The 19649-nt window shown below is 37.6% G+C and overlaps 1 protein-coding gene across 4 annotated transcripts; it reads left to right on the plus strand.

Annotated features, from left to right (window-relative positions):
• Nucleotides 1-3490: 3490 nt before the first annotated feature.
• LOC131252204 (probable CCR4-associated factor 1 homolog 11) lies at nucleotides 3491-19399 on the plus strand. Of its 4 annotated transcripts, none has more exons than XR_009174251.1 (3): nucleotides 3491-4501; nucleotides 14083-14190; nucleotides 19100-19399. XR_009174251.1 is itself a non-coding variant. In XM_058253060.1 (2 exons), exon 1 carries the CDS (start codon nucleotides 3648-3650, stop codon nucleotides 4488-4490), a length of 843 nt encoding a protein of 280 aa, XP_058109043.1. In that variant the 5' UTR covers nucleotides 3491-3647; the 3' UTR covers nucleotides 4491-4501; nucleotides 19100-19399. The 4 variants fall into 4 exon arrangements, 1 of the variants encoding a protein (XP_058109043.1); XR_009174257.1 differs by having other exon boundaries at nucleotides 14083-14182; XR_009174263.1 differs by having other exon boundaries at nucleotides 14083-14164.
• The last annotated feature ends 250 nt before the right edge of the window (nucleotides 19400-19649 follow it).

Below are 19649 nucleotides of genomic sequence, written 5' to 3' on the forward strand. Positions count from 1 at the left end.
TGGGTGCAACAACTGTGGTCTGGGCTTTCTTCCTCCCTTTCACCATTGTTGAATCACTGTAGATAATGGGAACGACTTTCAACATCGTTCCCACAAACATCACCAAAATGTTGATACAGAAATCTGGATGTCCTCCTTAGACCACTTGATACCTGCAAGAGAAAACAAAGATGGAAACCCTGGCTACATCAGGGGACCCTTCGATGTTAAAGTCAGACAAACAAGATAGGTCTAGTCGAATGTAGGGTTTTTTTAGTGTAGAATTGTGTGTACCTTTCATCATTGGGAGTGCTCCTTTTTATAGTTGAATAGGGGCGGTGGCGTAGATGGCGATTTCTCTGTTTAGTAGGTGGGTATTGTAGAGGGATTCGTATTTCGAATATGCCGTGGGTATCTCCCGAGATCCTCGGATGGGATCTAGGATCCCGGACGTGTCACAGTTATCTTCCGGGATCTTCGGCTGATATCTCGAACAAATCTTAGATAGGTCTTCTTGATAAGTTCAGGGGAAGTATGTAATAGGAGGCCGAGGTCAAATGTCTGAGATGACCTACGTAGTCGTTCTGGGGAGTGGTTTACTGACCTAAGTTCTCTGATGAGTGGCGGTTGAGTTTAGCAGTGAGTAAATTACTGACCTGTCGACCTGCCATCGGAAGTCATGTCAGAGGATCGAAACCGAGCTCCTTTCCTTAGTAGAATATAAACGAAATATCGGGGATGACCATCCTCTTTATTTTGTCGTATGGCGCAGAGTTGTACTTCGAGGGCCCTTGCCGAGGGATGTTTTGAGCAACAACTCGGAAATGGATGGGACCATGAAGGAGCTTGGGGTCGGTTAGTTAAGTACAACAAAATACTTTTCCTAACTGTCGAGGAGCTTATTGGTCATTACTTGTGCTGGTTAGCTTCGTGATGCGCAAAGATGTCTGAGTTAACCTCTTCTCATTAGCCAATCCAGTTTTACCCATAATATTTATCTTCCATCTAACCTATTAATAATGTAACATAGACATGAATGAAAAGAAAATAATACCATCTTGATCCAAAATTTTTATGGCCCATAAGAACTTTTTAACGGTCAATCACCATCGTTTCCAATGGTGTGGTACACTAGAGATTTGGATCAACTTATTTTTGAGATCATGCTTTAAAATGAGTTGAAAAAACGTATGAACAGCATGGATGGAAGCGGATTGGCTGGTGTACCACACATCAGCTATATAGCTGCTGTAGGTACGTGTCGTGCGAAGACGAGCAGTGACGCTCCTCAAGCTCCGAGTCGCACGAACGGTTCAAAGGAGATCAAAGTCACATGGTTCGCACAGTGATGTATTTATTATATTTATACCATTCATTTTTTTTAGAGATCATTTTAGAGCATTATCTAAAAAATGAATCATATCCAAAGATCATCTGGACCACACCATAAATAGCAGCGGAGATAATGATTTTCACCGTTAAAAAATTCGTAGGGACCACCATAAAGTTTATTTTCCATCCAATCTGTTCATAAGGTCACAAAGCCCTGAATGAATAAGAAAAACAAATTTCATATTGATCCAGAACTTCTGTGACCCCAAAAAGGGTTTCAATGGTAGACGTTCAATCCCCCACTGCTTTTTATAGTGTGGTCCAGTTGATAGTTATATTTGTCTTATTTTCGTCTCAAGCCTTAAGAGGAGCTTGCCAAATGGACGGACGGTTTGGATATAACACATACCTCATGATCAGACCCACAGAAATTGCTGACGTCAATACAACAATTATATGTATATAGTTGGTGTGAGGTATACTAGCTAATCTGCTTCTAGCATGGATATACAATACATACATCTAGGTGGGCCCCATGGTCAGATCTGCGCCGTGATCTACCCCCAAGTTATAAACATGCAAGAAGCTGAATACATAGGACGCGGATTAGATACTAGTTGAGTACGAAGATTCGCTACTAAAGTGACGTCACCAAGTTCCGTTGGACCCACTATGATGTATGTATTGTATCTGCACCATCTATACATTTGGAGAGATTATTTTAAAGCATGAGACAAAGAATAAGTCAATCCAAATTTGGAGTGGACCCCACCATAGGAGATAGTGGGAAGAGTGACGCCCACACCTTCCTAAGGTCTACTATAATGTTTATCTGAGATCCAACGTGCTCACGAGTTAAGACAGACATGAAAGAAGGGAAAACACAAATTTCAGCTGGATCGGAAACTTTTGTAGCCGTTTGAAATTTTTAATGGTGGTATCACTTTCTTCACTTTTTTTCTGTGGTGGGGTACATTCGAGCTTTGGATTTGACTCATTCTTTGGCTCATGTCCTAAATTGATATATGTGAATGGATGAATGGTGCGGATACAACACATACATCATCATGGTGGGTCTCACGTAACTTGGTGACAGGACTTCACTAGTAAGTCTGTCTACTCAACCTGTCAATAGCCAATCCTGTCCTTGTATATTTGAGCCGTCCATCCAAAAACGAATCAGATTCAAATCTCAAGTGGACATCAAAGGAAAGTTAGTGATTGAAAGCTCGCCATTAAAAACTTTCTTGGGCTCTACCCTAGTTTCTCTTTTTTTTTTTTTTTTCCTCGTACAACCTGTTAATAAGGTAATATAGGCCTCGATGAAGAAAAAAATAATTCAGCTTCATCCAATTTAATGGTCAACCACCGCTATTTCCTGTGGTGTAGTCTATTGGAGATCGGGATCAACTTTTTCTTCTGTATCGTATTTTAAAATGAGTTGGAAAAACGTATAGACAGTGTGGATGTACAATACATACATCAAGGTGGGCACCATAATATATGTTTTATATCTGCATTGTTCATTCATTTAGAGAGATCATTTCAAGGCATGAGACAGAATGAATCAGATCTAAAGACCGAATGTACCCATCACAGGAAACCATGGAGAGAGTCACACCCATCATTAAAAACTTCAAAGATATAAAAGTTTTCTATCAGGCTGATATCCATGTTTTCCCTTCATTAATGTCTTTGTTAACTTACGAACAGCTTGGATCTCAAATAAACGTCACGGTAGACGTTAGGAAGGTTTCAATGGTGGGTGTCGTTCTCACCTCTGTTTTCTGTGGTGGGGTCCGCTACAGCTTTGGATCTGCCTCATTCTTTTTATCATGCCCTAAAATGATATCTCTAAATGGATGGACAGTGTGGATACAACACATACATCATGGTGGGCCCCACAGAATTTGGTGACGTCACTTCATTAGCTAGTCTCGCCACTCAACCTGTAAGTATTTAATCCGCGTCCGCACCTAATCCGCCCCCTAAGCTCAAGAAGCTGAATAAGCAAAGCCGAGCCGGATCCCGTAAATGCAGTCAAAGGCTCGATCGTGTGGGCCCCAGTTACCTGACGGATTGGGATGGCCCCACCCACGTTCCTAAAATTCCTGTCTTCGAAGAAACAGACGTGCAGGACGCCACTCACCCGACTCCCACTCCCTTTCCCCTCTTTCCAAGCAACATCCATCTTTCCCTTCTTTTCATCTTACTTCTATAAAAAAAACCTCACCCACCTTCAGACACCATATGACAAACCCAATCCCACAAGTCAATCCCATCAGGTTCAACGGACGGCTGAGGATAATCCAAATCCCATCACCACCACCGCCACCATGCTTTCGTCCGACGAGTCGAAACCGAAACCGAAACCGATCGTCATCCGGCAAGTCTGGTCACACAACCTCTACTCGGAGTTCCAACTCATCCGTGACTGCATCGACCTATTCCCCTTCATCTCGATGGACACCGAGTTCCCAGGCGTCGTCTTCCGCCCCGACGCAATCCCCGCCGTACATCGCCGACGCTCGGCCGACCACTACCGCGTCCTCAAAGTCAACGTCGACGCCCTCAATCTCATCCAGCTGGGCCTCACACTCTCCGACTCGGCCGGCAACCTCCCCGATCTCGGCACCGACAACTGCTTCATCTGGGAATTCAATTTCCGGGACTTCGATGTTTCTCGCGATCTCCACGCCTCCGATTCCATCGATCTCTTGAGGCGGAACGGTGTCGATTTCGAGCGGAACTGCCGGGATGGCGTTGACTCGACCCTCTTCGCCGAGCTCATGATGTCGTCCGGAGTCGTCTGCAATGATTCGGTGAGTTGGGTCACCTTCCACAGCGCCTATGATTTCGGCTACCTGATCAAGGTGCTGACGAGGCGGCCGCTCCCGGAAGGCGTTGCGGAGTTCCTGAGCCTGATGAGGGTGTTCTTTGGGGAGAGGGTTTATGATCTGAAGCACCTGATGAGGTTCTGTGAGAGCCTATATGGAGGGCTGGATCGGCTCGCGAGTTCGTTGGAGGTGGACCGTGCCGTGGGGAAATGCCACCAGGCCGGGTCCGACAGCCTGCTAACGTGGCACTCCTTCTTGAGGCTCAAGGAGAGGTATTTCTGTTCAGATGAAGCAGAGAAGCATGCCGGTGTGTTGTATGGGCTGGATGAAGTTTGCTATTGAGCGAATTCCATGTAATCTGCAAACCATTTGCCATTTTTTTTTTTCTTTTTTTAGATTTTTTAGTGGATTGTTATTATTCTTTTTTCAATTGTGTAAATGGTTATATAGGAAAACTAAGGATTTCAATTTCTGATTGTGAACAAATCTCGATTCGCATACTTTGTGTCCATTCCTTCCTAGGATTTAGATGGTTCTGTTGGTGTTTTGGGGCGTCTTTGCTAAAATGCACTGGGAGTGTAGGTTTATGGAGAGATTGAATGGATTGATGTATATGATCCTTATCATGTATGAGGGAATTAAGTTGATTTGCTTCTACCCATTTTCTGTCTTGGGAAATTGAATTGGTGCCAAAGTTTTAGATTTCAATTCCCAAATAATGGAAATAGGTATTTGCAAATCAATTAGTGCGTGCATGCTCGTGGGCGTGCTGTTGAATTTTGTAATGAAGAAGAGAGGGTATGGACGTGAATGGTGAATTGAATGTTTGAGAGGAGGGGATGCATATAAGATGTGGGACCGAAGGGATGAGTGTTTTGTTTGTTTTGAGGCCCAGATCCTGAGAAGCTGGTGAATGAGCGCAATTATTGAGTCTCATGAGAGGTCATAAGTGGGTCATGTCATGCAATCCCAATTTAATGAGATCGTTGAAATTGTCCAGTCAGTGAACTTCGTCTACCATGGCTGTTTACGGTATGGCCCTGGCCCAATTAACATGGTTCAAATCATATTGTCATGCTATGTCTTCATTTTGTGTCTAGAGCATAGCATAGATGTGCCCCATAGATATTGGATGTTTCAGTAATCTACACTTTTAAGGTGTGGTTGGTGTCATGGTAGAAAATAATTAGTAGTCGAAACATTCCTATGTGACTGCGGCAAGGTTGCGCCTCTAAATTCTGGGCTACCTTTGTTGTCTAGAGAATTGTGGGTGAAAGACTAGGATCTTTTAACATTTAAGAAAAAGTTTTTTATTTGATTTTAAATTGATGGAAAATCAGGGGATAACTCTTGACAGTGAGGTGGTTCCGAATTTTGAGTCGCCCCTGCCACATTTGTGGAGGCATGTATTACAAAATTTTTCCTCCCCTTACACCAAACGAGACCCTGAGGCTCACTATATTATATGGGAATCTTGAAGCTTAACTTCTTAGACTCACTATATAACATGGGAATCTAGAAGCTTAACTTCATGAAATGACATAAAGTTAGGAAATAGATGGTAATCCCTGTGCAAGTAGAGACTATTGGCTGAAGTAATTTTTGTATTGAACTCACTATGTAATATTTTGTCGTCTATTTTGAATTTAGAACAAGATTTTGATTCCCTGTGCGAGTAGAGCCTATTGGCCGAAGTAATTTTTATATTGAACTCACTATGTAATATTTTGTCGTTTGTTTTGAATTTAGTTGGAGATTTTAATTCAGATTTCTTTGGAATGTGATTTCATTAGTTTACGACTGGGTGGAATTTTGGTCATTTAGTAAATTTTGGCTTTTGGTTATTTAGTAGCTTTTGGGCATAGTTGTCAATTATGTCATATGTTGCTATTTATTTCTATTTGTGTTGAAACGACCAAAGTGCTTATATTGAGAATTAGAACTGTGTTAGCTTCCATAATTTCCCCCTCTTAAGGCATGTTTGTCATGGCTAGGTGTCCCTTATCGGTTACGTAATGGTAGTATCGGTCTTTATGTAACGATATTGGCTGATACTGTTACTCGATACGGGGCCAAATTGATGAAGCTTAAAAAAATTGTGCCGTAACGGCTGTTACACCCCATAATGGTTAGAAACCGCTCCGTAATGGTTAGAAAAAGACTTTTTTTAATTATAAAAATGCCTAAATCCTCATTTTTTTTTTTTTCAATCTTTTGCAATTATTCTTTGTTTCTCATCTTTCTTAAGGCAATTTTGACCAACATTGTGCACACATTAAGGATTGAAACTCTAGATTAGAGTGTTTTGATGGATTAAAGCTACGTAGACAATTTTAGGAAAAATTCTAAAAAAGAGGTAAGTTTTCATTTTTTATTTTAAATTTATTACCAGAAATAGTTTTTATGATGATTACAACACCAAATCAACCACATCTTGCTAGATTTGTGGTCGATTTGGTGGTTTTTTTTTTTTTTTTTGCAATTTTCTATTTTTTAAATATAAAATGGAAAATATTAGATTATTTATTATATATTTGAGTGTGGATGCTTTAAATAGATGTAGGATGCTTAAGTGTACAATAATTGCTATATACTAGGGGTTTTAATTCTTTTTTTTTTTTTTTTTAATGATTTTTTGAAATTTTGTTGATTTTCGCATGAATAATAACTATGCTGAATATATTCTTTCTCTAATAGATAAGATGGTGGATGAGATTGCAGAAGAAAACGTGGTGCAGATTGTGACAACAAAGAAGCAACATACAAGTTTGCAGGAAGAATGTGATGGTGAAGTGACCATTTATTCTGGTCACTACGTGTTATACATTGTATCGATATCACAGTAGAAGATATTAGGAAGAAGAAAAGTGTCGCAACATTGGTTGAAAGGGGAAGACAAGTGACGACATTCATCTACAACCATAACCAACTAGTTGGCATGATGAGGAAGTTCACGAACGAGAGAGAGTTACTTAGGTCTATGACAACTAGATTCGCAACACACTTTATAGTCTTTGAAAATTTGCACTAGCACTAGGGAGCGTTGGACAAGATGTTTGCTTCTCGAGAATGAATGAACACAAAACATAGGCAAAAGACATTGGAGACATTGGTTGTGATGACCATTAGAAACAACAAATGTTGGAAGAAGGTCGCAAATATCCTTAAGGTGATGGAACCCTTAATGAGAGTCTCATGTCTTATAGAATCCGATGAGATACTTACCATGGGCTTCATCTACGATGCCATGAATAAAGTGAAATTGGTTATTCGTTGTGATTGTAAACATTACATGGATTACTGGAAGATGATCGACAAGCGTCGGACGAAATAGCTTCACCATGATCTTCATGCGGGCTACTGCAAGTAAACTCTTTGTTATTATACAATTGTTATTGTTAGTTATTACTTAATTATTTATATGTTGTGAGTATTAAAGTCCTTGTTTTCATTATTGTAATATGTATAATATATAAATTTGAGATATTTTTAGAAATTTTCACTAAAAAAAAAAATGATATAGAGCCATAAAGGCCGGTATGCGTAGCAGTATTGGTGGGAACCGTTACGCTCATCAATACTGAAACGGTTGTGTTGTTAGAATCTTGACTGCCTATGAATTCATTGACTCAGGTCACAAATTGAAGAGACATGCTATACAAAGTCAATCTCTAGAAAGTGAATGACAACGTTGATTGGGATTTCCTTGATTATATGATCAGAAGAGTGGGTCTGGCTTAGATGAAATAGTGTGTGTTTGCGGCAAGATTCTCAATTTTAGTAATTGGCTATTGTAAGTGCGTATATTTGTAGCATACATGAAGTTGTCATATTTCGTAGACAAAGATACCGGTCAGATCGGAAGTACACTACAGTAGTCTATGGCATCTCGTGAAGATTGGTTCAACATCTCAATAAACGACGTCGCTCGGTTTCAAGTTTGAAAATCTCTGTGTATGCCAAGCACTAGGTAGAATGACCCTAGAAAGACCTTAGGTTAGGTGCTTTAGAAAAATAATTAAAATGGGTTAATTATAGTGTAAATTCATTGAAGTTCGGCCAACCTAAATTTAGGTTCGGCCAACCCAACTTATTTCAGCTAACCTAAACTTCAGTTTTGGGCAAGTTTTCAAATTTGAAAATTTGAAAAATCTGTTACAAATTCGGCCAGCATGAGTTCGGCCAGCCTAACATGAAGTCCAGTCAGCCCAAGGAAGTTCGAGTCAATTTCCAGCAAAGAATTCTCGGATTTTCGAGGGAATTCAGCTAGCTGAATTGGAGATTCGGCTAGTCAAATTTTGGCTTGGGCTAGCCGCATTTTTGATAAATCTTATCTCGGGCAATCCGATAGCCGTTGGAACGGAATCATTGGAATTTGGCCAGCCGAACCTATTCTTAGGCTGACTCAATTTCCAAATCCTTTGGTTATAAATAAGGACCTTCTCTCATTCTATTCTACAATGAAATTCACTCAAAAACATTTTGCAAGTAAGAGAGAAGCTCAGGTCCTCATCAAGTTATTTGTGCGGTATTTATAATTTTTATTTAGCTTATTCAATTCCCTTTCTCAAGTTTATCTTAAATACAATTAGAGAATAATCTATACTCTATTTGAGAAACAAAGAATTGAATCTGCAGCATTAGGGTTTATAATTCTTGAAATATACTAGATCCCTATAGTCTTTCTGGTTGAGTATATACTGCCTCCTCGACACTCTAGAAAGAAGATTGCTGCTTCAAGATTCGACTACATATTCGAATCGTCATTTGAAGATAAATGCGATTGTCAATTATATTCTTTATTTTGGTTTTTCTGAGATAGTCCGGAAATTTCTGTGGATTGATTTGCGATAGCCTGTGAAAGTCACAAGAACTGTAAGAGATTATTAAGATGAACCTGTGAAAATCTTGGTATAGTGAAAACCAAAATTACAAGGGTTGTAATTTTGGGAGTGGAGTCGGTGTGGGTTTAAGCACCGAACCACTATAACCCCTTGTGTCTATGTGGTGATTGTCTATTTCATTATTTGTGATGAATGTTATATTTATTTCATTCTTTGTGGTGAATGCTGTATTTATTTCACCATCTCTTGCTAGTTTGAAAGTTTGATTTTAAAGACATCATGATATAAAGTTGTCCTATCTAAAATTCTAGGTGAATTTTGTCCCACGAATTATTTGGAATAAAGGTTTCAATACTTTTTGCGATTGAGATTATTTATTCCATTTTATTTCGAAGAATTTGGTATTGTCCTATTCCATCCCCCCCCCCCCCCCCGGACATCGATAGCTCATCTTTTAGCTATTTAACTGGTTGTTTTGAGTGCTCCGGGGCTTTGAGGAAAGGGGGCATACTTTTGCCCTTCCTTTTCATGGAGGTAGCATAGACAATGAGTAAAACACTGGATAAGGCTATACTAGAAAGTTTGATTAGGGTGTGTTTGGTTTATGGTATTGCAGTACATTTCAACAATTATTACATTCTATAATACCTGTTTCCTGGGTTGCAGTATTTCGACCGAGAAATCCTATGTTTCGATAGCCACGGTAATAGTGTAATGATTCAGTGTACAAAGCCCTATTCCCTGGTCAACATAGTATTTCAACAAGAAAAATACACTTACCCATGTTGGGATAGGAGATTTCTCATGTAATGTACTATCTATTTGCAATGATTACAAATTCAAATTCTTCTATCCTAATACATATGTATTTAACCATCGAATAACCCCACCAAAATACTAAAACAAAAACTGTATTAATGTAATGATGGCTATAATGCATTACAACACCAAATGCTCGAATCCAAACATGCCTTGGGGGATTTAAGATGAACCAATTGGACTTTAGAATCATTTGTAGTTTGTGGATGGCATGTTAATGTGATGCGAATTCTCAATAGGCGGCATACCTGAAATGCATTCTTACATGTTTTGAGGTGGTCTCTGGTCTCAAAATCAATCTCTCAAGGAATGAGCTCATGGATGTGAATATGAATGCTAGAGAGGTGGAAGATTTGGTAGGGGTATTGCAGAATCTCTTCTTACCACTTACTGTGGAATGCCTCTATGTATTGAAACATTTTCCAAAAGCCTTTGGGATCCAATTATTAAAAGGGTGCAATGTCAACTTTCAATTTGGATAGGGAGGTGCCTATCAGTAGGTGGTCGTATCACTTTGGTTAAAGCATCTATTTCAGCTATGCTAATCTACTACATGTACATATTTCACTGTTCCTAGTACATGATTGACAAGTTGGAAGGAGAGTTTCTTTGGTAGGCTCAGGAGAGACGTAAACCCATTAACACCATCTCATTGAATGGAATCAATGGGACATTCCAAAGATCAAGTTTATCCAAAACTTAGGTGGGTCATCATAGGAAACAAATGTTAAAATGTGCAACATTCAATGGTGTGGCTCACACAATTTTTTATTTATTTATATATATATTTTTTATCAGCTTGAATTTGGGGGGGTCTCTTCATCTAGGTGGTGGGGCATGCGGCATGCCTCATGAATTGGTTGGATGGCATATACAGATTAATGCACTACGGTGGGCTCCACACAATCTAGTTTTCTCTACGGTGGGTGTCCTCTCCCCACTATTCCATGTTCCCTCTATTGTGTCCACATGAGGAGTTCTTGATTGGCCTTATCCTACTCTTTTGAGTCAACCCAATGCGAATGAGCTGGGGGTGATTTGGATGAAGCTGCCCTCAACTCGTGTACGAAATCTAAAAATCACCCTCACTCTTCTCACTCAACCCAATGTGGATGAGTCAGGACCAAGCTACACCTTACTCCTGTGTACAAGTGGGTTTACTAGAACTGTCGTGATCAAAATAGGTATGTATCTCCCGAATAGGTTTATGCAAATTCAACCTTTGGTATAGGAGTGTATTAAAAGTAGTGCTTTAAATGGTGAATAGCGTGTAATGTAGCATTCACTCCTTTGAAGCATGAGGCGCAAGCTACATGACATGTAGGTGTAGTGTAAGCATTGTTCGGAGTATCCTTGATATTATCAAAATATCCCCAATATTATCTATATCTCCAGCTCAACGATACTGATAACATTGGTAGCCTCAGAAATTCTAGGTATTAGCAATGTATCACTAAGTATCCCTAATGTAGAGCCAATATTTCTGACTCTGTAAATTCCCCATGTCGCTTGGATTGCCAATGTATCGACATCACCAATATTTTCGATTGTGTAAATTCTAGGTGTCGCTAAGCGATATTTCGATGATATCGTTAACGTATCGATATTGCAAAAAATCTGTCTATTAAAAAGTTCCATTTCAATTTTTTTATGGGTACATGGTTATATGCAGTGTTCAAATTGTCGACGATAATATCAATTATATCGCAATATTATCGTTGTCGCAACATGGGCATTATCGAGACCATCGTCTTTTGTTTCCTTTCAGTTGTCAACGATTTCTCGGCAAAATATCGTGTGTTGTTGATATTCTGAAATATCAATGGATGGTTGGATGGATATGGGATGGTTGGATTGGTTTCTTATGACAACGCATGCTTTTAGGCCCCCATTAAATGGAAACTTATTATGTATGCATTTTTATTTTTATTTTTGCAATTTTTTGATTCCTAAATATGCAAATATGTGTATTTTAGTGTCTCTTGAAGTTTAACTAAAAAATTCCACCGCTTTCCCCATGTTTCCCCGCAGTTCTGGTTATCGGCGATATTATCAGTGATATCAATATTGTTTCCGTATCTTGGCCAGCGAAACTTATAGTCATACCGATACTTCGAACACTGAGCGTAAGCGGCATGCAACTTCTAGATTTTTAATCAAGGTTGCGCATGGTTGCATCAATCTCATGATATTGGGCACAAAATGAAATTTAACAAAATTTCATGGTATTTGGTGCTCCCAAATGCAACTTAAAGTAATAGGAAAAGGCAATGATTAAGTATAAAAGTAAAGAAAGAGCAACGGAACTAGTTTAATATTGTTACTTATTTTATTTTACTAAAAGCATTGAAAAGATTAACTAATTTTTATTGAAATTAGAAAAACGTAATAAATCATTGAAAACATTAATTGATTTAATGTTGTCGTGAAAAATAACTTGTAATTTGAGCTATATAGTGTGTAGTGTAGTCCATATAGCATGTGTTGTGCGCAAATTATCATGCAGCATTGGCGACACGCAACTTAAGCTATTTTCATGAGCTATGTAGCATTAAGGCTAAGTTACGCTACATAGCATAGCTATTTAAAACACTGACTATAAGTTCTCATTCTAGTGAATTCTAGTCCATATACAAATATTGGAATGTAATAGCAATCCCTTTTGGGATAAAATTAGAAAGTGATGTAGGAAATATTTAGACTAAATCAATCTTCACCATTGACTTCATATGAATGGTGATCAAATCATTCACCGGCCTTGATTTTCAACGATTCATGTGTTGATTGTCATTTTTGGCCTTGTTTGACCTTGGAGGAACCATGAGAATGTGGGACAAGCAGGTCATGGTCATGGGTTGCACATGAAGAGTCATCTAGTTGAATGGCTCCTAACTAAGCCCAATTTTTTATATAAAGATTTTGTCCTACTTTTTATCTAGTTAAAGTCCACTTACTATTTCCATCACTTTTCTTACGGCCCACTTTTGTTATGGCAAAATGATGTGAAATTGGTCCTGTTTGAAAGCTGATTCAGTTAGCTTATAAGATCATTCTATCCCAACCCTATTTTAGTAATCAATTTCGATTTTTTGAGCATGTGTATGGTTGTGACGGGGGAATAAGGGACAAGCAGGCCACTATGATCACGATTGTGGGACGAGCGGGCCACTGTCGTGCATCCTACATGAATGGTCCTCTGGTTGAGTGACTCCCAGCTTAGCGTAGTTACAATTTCTCTCAGTTTTCTTGCAACTCACTTTTGCTATGTCCAAATGACGTGAAATTTGTCCTGTTTGAAAGCTTACTAAGTTATTTTCCATCGAGCTTATGATCATGTAATTTTGACACTGTTTGAGTGAGTTATGCTCCATTTTATGAGGATGTGCATGGTTGTGATGGGAATATAGGATGTTCTTGCCATTCTCAATATTTTGTGGTGGATGGTTGCATTAGAAGTTAGGATGTAGAATAAAGGGTTGAGGTAGATCTAGGGTTAACTTAATTGGCTATCGGCTTTGGCAATTGTTATGTGACACTTTGTAATTATGGTTTTGAGTTAATAAAAGCCTTTGTTACACGAGGAAAGATAGTTTTCTGTGTTTATTTTGAAGAGAGTAGGTCTGTCAACGGGCCTGGCGTGGGGTTGGCTTTGGCCTAAATTCTGAACTGTTCGGGCTGGGCCTAACGACCTGGGCCTATTCAAAAATTTGATTTTGCCTGGCCCGAGCCCACCCATTGACAGCCCTAGAAGAGAGTCCTCTCGTCTTGTGGGTTCTTTCCCTTATGATCGTCCCATTGATTTGATTTACGTAAGTTGATGCGCCAGTCCGCTGATGATTTCGCCACTTGCATTTTGATGAGGTCTACTTCTACTTGCCACCAGTGATTCTGCCAAGTTGAGGACTGTTTATCCGGTGTTGATGATTGTCTTGCCATCCATATGTTGCAATTTGGCACAACGTCGAAGCTGTATAATTGTCAATGGCGGATGATAGTAATCATTATCTAATGAAGCTGGGATGCATTACAAAGTCCAATAATTGATTAGATAAGGATAATGAATATCATCATAATTGATTAGGTTTTCCATTTCTAGGACTGTTTTGAAGATAAGTTAGATTAGGTTGGAGGACTTACCTAGAAAGCATATTGGGTTTTGATTACTGAGGAATTTGCCCACTTTGACTTGGGCATCTTATTAGAGGTGATTTTAGGGTTAAACTTGGAATGATAAGAATCATCATTTTAATTTATCAGGTTTTCCATTTTAGGTACCGTGGCGATGTTGTAAATAAAGGACATGGTAAGGAAGAAGAAATGAAAAAGAAGAATTTGTTAAGCTGATATGTGGAGGTTTGCCCCTTCAAAGAGGTTATTCGGTTAATTAAATTTATTTTTTATTTGATCTTTTATTTTTTATTTTTTATTTTTTATTTTTATTTTTTGTACTTTGGGTCCTTTGCGTTAGCCAACCCAATTATTTGGGATAAGGCATAGATGATGATTTTTTTTATATTATGTTTCTGAGATCTAGCACCATCCATTGGGTTTTAGTTATTTTTTCTTTCGTATACTTTTCATGGAAGATCCATTGAAAACTGCTGGAAATTATTATGTATCTTGGAGCATGTTTGAGTTAAAAAACTTGCTAACAGTATAGCTTTTGTCTCTTACCTAGTGGAAGGAAATTCATCAAAGATAATTTGTATACTATGTTATTTAGGCATCACAGCATGTGATTGAATGTGATTTCAAACTAGAGGATTTAATTCATTTTCTATGTTTGAGTTTTATGCAATGGTAGTTATTCATTCTCGGAATTTGAACATGACCAAGAATTGGGGGCTTGTTTGCATACTGGGTTGGAGAAGGGAGGGGTTTATGCTGATCAAATTGGATAGGGTTGTCCTATCCATCCCGTTTGATCTGGAAACTGATGGGAAAATAACATCCTTTAATCGAGTTTCACCTTTGGCCTGGGATGTTTTGGGGAAATGAATATTTGACTTATTCGGGTTCAAATCCTTTTAGATGAGAGCCTGAAGAAGGTGGGACTGCCCTCATTCATGTCCCTAGATATTCAAGTAATTTCTTAGCTTGTATGGTATTTTCAATGAATTATGTTAAAAGAATGGGGATTTGAATATGGATAGAAAACAATAGATTTTTTATTTTTTTTATTTTTATTTTTATTTTAATTTGCTTTTCTAATATTCTTAGTGCTAAAAGAGTTCTGCAAGCAAAGGTATGAAATATCTCTCATTCTTACCATTGCTTTGATTTCTATTCCAGAAAATCAAATACTTAAATTTTGGTATTTTCAGTGGACGAAGCCAATGAAGCAAAATAGAATACACCAAAGATTGTGCAGTAGCAGAGCCGATGATTACATTTAGATCTCAAGTCTTGCCCAAATTTCTGTTTGTATGCAGTGTTTTAAATATCGACGATATCAGCCGATATATCCCACAATATGTCTTGTATCTCACACATGTAATACGAAACGCACCAGTAGTGCCTGTATATCCCCCACCTATTCGATCCAGTGACCATTTTTTATTTTCAATCCATGTTTTTGTTGTAAATCACGTTAAACCAGTGTCAAATGGTTACAAATATATGATTCTTCATGTTTTCCATGAAAAATCATGGATTTGGAACTTTGATTTCGAGATTTGGGGGAGATGAGTGAAGTTGCGAAAAATTGAGAAAAATCAAAATTTCTCAATTTCTCGTAAATCAGTTGTAATCTTTGTATCCAAACACAAAATTAAACATGTATGTAACCTGATCTAATGATTCTTCTTTTGCTTTTGAATGTATTGCTTGTGTTTCCATACATGTCTTCTTACGTTTATAAATTATATGAATAGACTTTAAATATACTTGCATCAGTTCAATTGAAAAGCACGTATATTAGGACCCCATACAAAGGAAACCCCTATTATGTGCACTTTTTTGTAATGTTTTGATTTCTAAGTGTGTATTGATGTCTTTATCAACAATTTCTGAAGTTTCATTAAAAAAAATCGACCAATTTCCCAACAACAACGATCCAGTACGCGATACAACCGATGTATCCCATACGATAACCGATATGTATCCGTATCGCAAGGGTGCGATACATTACACGATAACGATGTTTAAAACATTGTTTTTATGTGGTTTTTTTATTATTTAAAATTATTATTATTATTATTATTTTATTATTTTATTATTATTATTTATTTTTATTGAATCCCTTTTCTCTACTTACCTGTGTGGTTTTTTCATCATTTTCTTAGCCAATTTTGGTTTTCTTTAAGGAGGATGAATAATGTTTTTGTTTTTGGTTTTAAGTAGGATTAGTTTGAGAGATTTAATCATGTGGGGTTTTTTCTTTTTCTTTCTCCATGCTCATTCTAGAGCTTTTCTGTGTGATTTTTGTCAGTATTCTGATTTTTGAGCCACTTGGGCATTGGACTTAGGAATAGATACAAACAGTCAGACATCATATGCATGCAAGCGATATATATATATATATATATATATATATATATATATATATATATATATGTGTGTGTGTGTGTGTGTGTGTGTGTGTGTGTGTGTGTGTAATTAGTGGGAGTGAGTGGGAGATATGAGAATTTTATGCCATTTATATGTTTGAGTTTGAAATGAATTTTGTGATTTTTTTAGGAAACTGAATGAGTGGGAAATTAGAGATTCTAATAAACTTAATGTTGTTTAATATTTTTTATGAATGATTTGTAAGCATATGAATTTTAATGTGTGTGTGTGTGTGTGTGTGTGTATATATATATATATATATATATATTTCTGTTGTTGCTGCTCCTACTAAAGTTATAGATGCGCCTCTTGCTAATCCTCATTGGAGGGTTGGCATGATGGAAGAGATGTTTGCATTGGAAAAGCAAGGAACTTTGGATCTAGTCGAGTTGCCCAGAAGGAAATATGTTGTATGCAGTAAGAGAAGTCATAAGCTGGATGGTTCTGTTGAACAATACGAAACTCCAATTCCTCTTCAATGTAACAATCAAGCTGTCGGTCATACTGTGAATAATTCAATCTTACATGAAAGGACCAAGCCTACCGAAGTTCATTGTCATTATGTTCAAGAGAAAGTAATGAACAATTGCCGACTATGCTATTTGTTAATTCAGACAATCTATTGGCCGACATCTTCTCACAAAGGCTTCCAGTCATCACTGAATTAGAGATATCATAGGCAAGCTGGCATGTGTGATATCTATGCTCTAGTTTGAGGGGGAGCATTACATATGTTACATATTGTATATGGATGTTGATACTACTGTGGTGTACCATATCTTCCTGTCATGTTTTTTGGGGTTATCTTATAAATAAGATGTTAAAAGAGGACTGGTTAATCTCTCTATATCCCCTTTCTATTTTCTTCTACAATATTTAGAGATAGATATGGATTCAATCCACGAAAGTTCGTAAACAGCTTTTATGAAGGCCACAGTTCATATGCACGGTGGATGGTGCTTGTGATGGGATTCTTGGTGAGATGCCTTTCTCAAGTGGTGTGACTCCACTAGCTAGCCTTTCTATGGTACCATTCTATATGTAGGTTATCAATTTTATTCCACCTGTTGCATTTATTTGATTTGCTGAGAATTTTCTACTTCAATAGGATACACACGACTTCAGATTTTTGTTGTTTGGATCGTGTTGCATCACTTTTGTATTGGAACAAGTTTAGATCTAATCTATTCTTGCTTTCTCAATTTCTTGTTGTTGTTCTAAATCCTCTCTCAAATCTGTCTTGCATTCTCAATGTTTTCTTCTTGCTCCTCTCTCAAATCTGTTTTGTGTTCTCAAAATTTTCTTCTTATTCCAAATCCTCTCTCAAACTATTCTTGCTTTCTCCCATTTTTCTCAATTTTATTTTATGTTTTCATTTTTTGGTGAGATAGTTTGAGAATTACCACAAATGCTAACCTTATAATAGATATTTGGTGATGCTTGGAAAAAAATATATGGTGATTTGTTTTCAGGTATGAGAATGGCGAATTTGTTTGCAGGCTGGTAGCAAAATGTAATTAGCCATGTTGAATGCATGGGACTACCATTGTTTCAGAGTTCAATACAAACATCCACAGGACAAGTCCTGCAAATTGAAACCTTAGTTGCAGGATCATTCTGACTATGTGCTTGTCCTTCTCACGTTTCGGACTCTAACTGCAACTCCTACTTACATATTTATGCTTGTGTACATTTTGAAACGAATGCTTCCTCACCTGCTTCATGCAAATTGATCATCTTATAAAGAAAAAAAAAAAAAACTCCTTTTCTGTTATTTTCTTCATCTTCTTTCTTCTTTTTTTTTGGTTAAATATTTATTTGCAACAAAAAAAATACTAGAAAAGAGAAAAGATATGTGGCAAGATAACTCTTTTTCTTTAAAAGGCCAAAGTGTCCTTCATAGTGAACTTGCATTTACCTGGTCCATTCATTGCTTGTTAGGCTAACATTTATTCCCTCCCTCCCTCCCTCCCTTCCTCCCCTAAATTTAGTTTCCATGCATGCTTTATTACCAATCGTTCTGTGTGCCAATCCAGGCTGTGATTATAATTGTTAATACCAATCTTACTGTGAGTTGGTTACTTATCAATTAGGGAGGGATGCAACAAGACACCATTACCCTCTAAGAACATATAAGGGCCATTGTTATAGGAAGCTTGTTTCCCCTTGCAAATACCAAGGTATCTTGTTTCCCTTCTCTAGCATTCAGTATTTAACACAGCCGTTTCTCGAAGCATTCCCCACATCCATTTCTTGGTCTTGTATGGTATGGATGACTTCATTTTGATGTGAAACCATAACAGCAGTTTGTACTCAATTAATCTTTTCTTTCCCTTTTCTATTACATGCCTTTCATCCTATATATTTTTAAAAGTGTTTCTTTGAACAAATATGGGAGGGAGATTGTTTCGTTGAAATATTGTTTTAATATTGGTCCTCGAATTTCAATACAATAATAGATCACTTGTGTTTGTGGCAAATGATTTAAACACCATTATGAGAATGAGCTCAAGATTCTCGAATGGAAAAATAACCAAAAAGTGCAATTGCTAGCCATGCCATAGTTAAATTTTCCATAGCCAAGGAACATTTTTATTGTTTATTTATTATAATAGCCTACGAGCATGAAAGGAGAACATGAAAGGAAATTGAGCAAATTTGCTTTTAAGACTTCAAGTGGATTCTTTGCTTGGGTTGCTCTTCTATCATCATCATCATAGCCTTTGTTGTTTTGTGCAGGAACATAGTGAAGGAAGAGAAATAGAAGAGAGTGAATGGGGGAAAAAGTAGGGTTTGGACGCCCACTCCCTCCCTCTTGCTTATATTCTTAACTGATAACTGCATAAAAAAAGAAGAAGAAGAAGACCAGATTGACCCTTATAACAATGTATTTTGTACTATAAGCAAACTAAAGCTGAAGCACATGATCTTACCTCCAGCCTTGACAATTAGATTCCAAGTTTGTCCTTGCTTTCATGATTCGACCGTGAAGATCCACCCATGAACTAAGTAGTGCGACACGTACATGCCTTTCTTGGATTTCTTGCATTTGAATTTTGCTTGAAAATTGAGTCTTCTGATCTATGCAAGCACTGTATGCCAAGATTGATGGTAGCATAGGCTAATTCAAACGACTTGCTTTCTAGCTTAGGGACCCTCCAAGATTATCCATTTATAGCTTTCCTCCCATCAAAGAAAGTGGTAACCTTATGGAGATCATGAATGAATTAGTTATCTCTAAAGGTTAGCCACTCGTCTCAACTATCTAGGATCTTAGAGGGAACGGTTA

Source organism: Magnolia sinica, chromosome 1 (genome assembly GCF_029962835.1).
Source record: "Magnolia sinica isolate HGM2019 chromosome 1, MsV1, whole genome shotgun sequence".
NCBI lineage: Eukaryota > Viridiplantae > Streptophyta > Magnoliopsida > Magnoliales > Magnoliaceae > Magnolia > Magnolia sinica.